General features: G+C 53.3%; 1 protein-coding gene across 1 annotated transcript in view; it reads right to left on the reverse strand.

Annotated features, from left to right (window-relative positions):
- Window positions 1-4,024, reverse strand: part of AFAP1L2 (actin filament associated protein 1 like 2) — a 91,914-nt gene extending 87,890 nt beyond the window's left edge. Inside the window, exons 1-3 of the mRNA XM_015557965.1 lie at window positions 4,019-4,024; window positions 2,519-2,591; window positions 2,148-2,222 (exon numbers count right to left, since the gene is read on the reverse strand). Coding sequence (XP_015413451.1) covers window positions 2,148-2,222; window positions 2,519-2,591; window positions 4,019-4,024 — 154 coding nt within the window. The remainder of the gene's footprint in view (window positions 1-2,147; window positions 2,223-2,518; window positions 2,592-4,018) is intronic.
- Window positions 4,025-4,304: the final 280 nt, after the last annotated feature.

Genomic DNA, 4,304 nt, shown 5'->3' on the forward strand with positions numbered 1-4,304 from the left:
AGGAAGGGGAGAGAAGATGAGCAGAAAGGCTGCCACCGTTAATACATGAGATGCCCGCGTGTGCAGAAGCAGACTGCCGGGAGGGAGCTGGAGCTAAGGCCTCCCTGTGCGTGGCTCTCCTGGGCTCCGCGGCTGCCTGGTTGTAAGAGAACCGTCCATTTCTCTAAGTGGACCGAGAGCCTCCACCATCACACCACGTGTGCCGAACGGACAAGTGCCCCCGCACTGACGATGCCATCGAGCAGTCAGTACTTTTGCTTTGTACCAAAATACCTTCCCCTCTCTGCTGCACCCCCAGATCGCTGCCGGCATGACCACACCAAGGCCTCAGGTTCTGTTTACAGCTGCGATGGCCACCTGAGTGCTGCATGGAGTCCTCACCTTCTACCACAGCATCACCAGCTACTGGGGTCTGTTTTAAAACCAGATTTCTGGGGGTACAATTTACACACGGGGCAGGGGAGCCCCATTAATTGCACAGTCCTGAGTTTTCCTAAGTACTCAGGGCTCTGTGGCCGCCACTGCCTTAAAGATTCGAAAACTAAAGGTTTCCATCATTCCCCAGGTCTCCCCTGTGCCCCTCTGCGGTCAGCCCCTTCCTCCACCCTCAGCCTCAGCCACGACGGGCCTCTGTTCTTCCCCTACGGTGTGGCTTTTCCCAGAAAGCTGCACACATGGCACCGTGCAGTGTGCAGGCTTTGCGCCTGGCTGTTCTCACCTAACATCCTGGTGTGCATCACCCTCTGTGAGGCTCTACGCCTTGGACTTTTGCTTTTGCGGCAAAGAGACTAGCTGACTGGCTCCAGGTCATCGCGGCGACGGAGAAAACAAATTCTTGATCTGGGCCTTTTCATAAAGGGGAGGCCTGGGAAGGCGGGGACCAACCATCTCTGTCTGCCCAGGACTAAGGGGGTTCCGGGATGTCAGTGGGAAACCAGGCAAGTCCCAGGCAAACGGCGATGGCCCGGCCACCCTCCTTGGAAAAGCTGCCTCTAAGAGGCCGCCTGGCCAGCAGCAGGTGGCTCTGGCTGAGCGGATGGACAGCTGACTCTCCTCTCTCCGTTTAGTCCCCGGGCTGATCTGTGAGCTGCTGGTTGAGAGCTCAGCGCACTCCACCAGGCCGGCAGCTGTCTCTGAAGTCCCCGGGCGGGGCTCACGGAAGTGAGGGGAGAACTAGGGGGTCTGTTTAGAGCAACAGCAGAGCCTCCGCTGCTTTCGGCGCCACTCCCCACTCCTCCCTAATGTCTGACACGCTGGGCTCATTCTGTTTTTTACACCCGCCTAAGCTGTGTATGCAGGGCAGTGCCCGCTCCTACGTTTTCTATACGTTCTTCCTACTCTTCCCTCTCCACGGGGTTTCTGGTCCATTTGTTTTGAGACTCACTGGGGAGAAGGTGAGAGCCCAGTGATACAAAATTAGTAAAGAGCTTGAAGTTCTTGTGAGCATGTCAGGGTCTCTCCTATATAAACTTCCTGTGACATCAAAGAAAAGTTGGGCAGGGCCAGGATGTGGCTCCAGGCAGAAGGCTTAGGAGCGAGCACTTCCTCACCCATCTCCTTTTCCACTGACATCCGCGGGAAGCCCCGGGGATAATGCATGGATGCTCTCTCTCTCTCTCTGAGGAGCGAGGGTTCCTGGGAACAGGCGGAGCATCCTCAACTCAGAGCTCCCAGTAGCTTCGAAAAGCACGTGATGGCCACAGCTGGTGCCCAAATTAACTGTGAGGACCCCCTCCCCCTCCCCCCCAAGAAGGCAGAAGCTGGTGGCGTCAGAACCATGTCACAGGCGTTTCAGAGCATCTGCCTCCGAGTTAACTGAACACTGTCTTTCCTCACAGTAATACCAGTAGCTCTGACGAGGTCTTCCACCAAGCAGCCAGTGCAGCAGGTTAGTAATCATTATCCTCATGTGGACAGATGAGGAAACAAAGCCCAGAGAGATTAATTGACTTGCCCAAGGTCGCACAGCGAGTTAGTGGCAAAGGCGAGATTAGCCACCCCGAGCCCCGGAGTGCCCAGGCCGGCACCTGGCTCCATGAGATCCCCCAGCCTTCCATCCAGAGCGTGGGCACAGCTAGGTCTGTGCCCTCGGGAGCCCTGGAGGCCAGATGAGCTGCTGCAGAGGGCACAGGCAGGCTCATACTCACAAGCAGAAACCTGCAGGATCCTTCTCTGTACCACCAGACAGCAGCACCCCTGTGCTGGAACAGACAGAAATAAGGCTCAAGTCGGGAAGGCTCGGGGCGTCTCTGCTTCCGGAAAGTGGCTTTGAGATGGTGCTTCATTTCCCTTTAGGTACGATTCCACTGCTCTCCAGGGCCAGAGCTTGGGAGGATACGTAGTGCCACTCCCTGTCATTCATTCATTCATTCCCCAATCGTGTCCCAGGGGTTGGGGGGAAGGACCCTTGGAGGAGAAAGACAAGACCCCCATCTGGAAGGATGACAATCTAACAGGGGAAGCATATATATATATATATGACAACGCGACATTAATTCAACAAATACTTGGTAAGTACCTACAGTGTGACAGGCACTGATGAAGCTATATCTAACGTTGCGGGAGAACACGGAGAAACACAGGGGGGCTTCCTGGAAGAGGAGGCATGGGGGCTCAGTCCTGAAGATTGAGGCACTAAGACGTGAGTCTGAAATGGCTTTGAGCACTTTTTCTAAAATAAACCCCAGAATTCTACCCTTTAAAGAAACTCAATTTTCAGAATTCTTCCATCCTGTTTCTGACTTTCTGAGTTCTCGCTTAATCGCCTTAGGCCTTAGTTGATCTCTCTCTCAAATGGGAGTGTTCCAGAGGGTGGCTCTTTGGAGATATGGTCCTACAAAAGTCCTTGAGAAACAAATTCTTGGCACGGTCGATGGCATTCGCCTTCCCACTAAGGCTGCTGCTCTCTGCTCTCAGACTCTCTGCTCTAAGCAGGAAATTTGTTTTATTTATAAGAATCACAATTCTAAACTGACCTTTGTTGGGCTACCCACATTCCCTCCCCCACTTCCCTCCCTCACTTCAGACCGCCTCCTCCCTGCAACGAGTGCAAAGAGTCCACAGTGACCACAGAGCACCCAGCATCGACGAGTGCTCAGGAAATCAAGTAGACAAACACTGGAGGCTGGTTTCTAGATGGGGAAACGGAGGCCAGGAGAGCTCAGTGATTGGCCCAGGGAAACAGAACATGTAGGTCTCCTGGTTCCGAAGCCACTGTTTTCTTCCTTGCACCCTGACTGCTCCCCCGACATCTCCGTCTGGGCTCGGGGCAGACGCGCCACCCTCCTTAGCTTGCGGAAAGTCTCCCTTCTCTGAACGACAGAAGTCTTTAGAGACACATTTCCCATCATGAAAGGGGCTGGGAAGAAAACTGGCACAGCTTCCTCAGCTTGAAGCTCGTTGGCCCCTCCTGGCCCTTTGTGCTGGGAACCAGCCCAGTTCCCAGAGCTCCTACCCCTTCAGAAGAGGGGAAGGGCCCAAAGAATGCCCCCACCCTGCCTGGCCAGTCAGCACCAAAGGTGACCCCTCCGTATTTCTGTTTCAGACTATTTCACTGCCAAAGCATCAAGGGCTCCCACACAAAGAGCTTCAAAGTCAGGAAGGCTCAAGGTCAAATACAATCATGAGCAAGCCCTGAGCCTAGGATTCTGAAGCATCACATATGAGATTGTTTTAAAGCCGTGTTTCCCACAGTCTTCTAAAGCCCGTAATAGCTTAAGGTGCATTAACATTCGGTCTTCTGCGGGGATCACAAACTTCGGTTGTAGCACACACCATGTGGGCACGTGGTTGAGTACCCTATGTGTGAAAATATGCTAGATGTACCGAAAGCGGAAGGGGGTGTTGGAGGGTCCATTTCACTCCCCACTTGCTTTTAATTTTCCAGGTGAGGAAGGTGTGTATGTAATTACTTATCTTTTTTCCCAATGGTTCTCAACTTCGGCTACACATTAAACTCACCTGGGGACTTTTACAAACTAGAATGCCTAAGACTAATGAACTCAGAATGTGTACCTACATCCATGTTAAGCACCCCTGAGGAGTCCCAGGTGTGGCTAAGTTTAAGCACCACTAGAACTTCAACAGGGAAAAACCTGGGCTCCTAAGTGTGGAGACTCAACAGAACACACAAGCCCCCTGCAGGGAAAACGAATATGATCAACCAGCCTCTTACTCTTTCAGCAGCTTTTCTTTTTCAGGCCTTCCTGACCACAGATTTCACCCCACATAAGCTTTCACGTATTTTCGCTGGCTCGCCGCTCCACCGCTCACCTCCACCTTGCAGCACCCTGAGACTGCCCGCC

Source organism: Myotis davidii, unplaced genomic scaffold, assembly GCF_000327345.1.
Source record: "Myotis davidii unplaced genomic scaffold, ASM32734v1 scaffold107, whole genome shotgun sequence".
In the NCBI taxonomy this organism is placed as follows: domain Eukaryota; kingdom Metazoa; phylum Chordata; class Mammalia; order Chiroptera; family Vespertilionidae; genus Myotis; species Myotis davidii.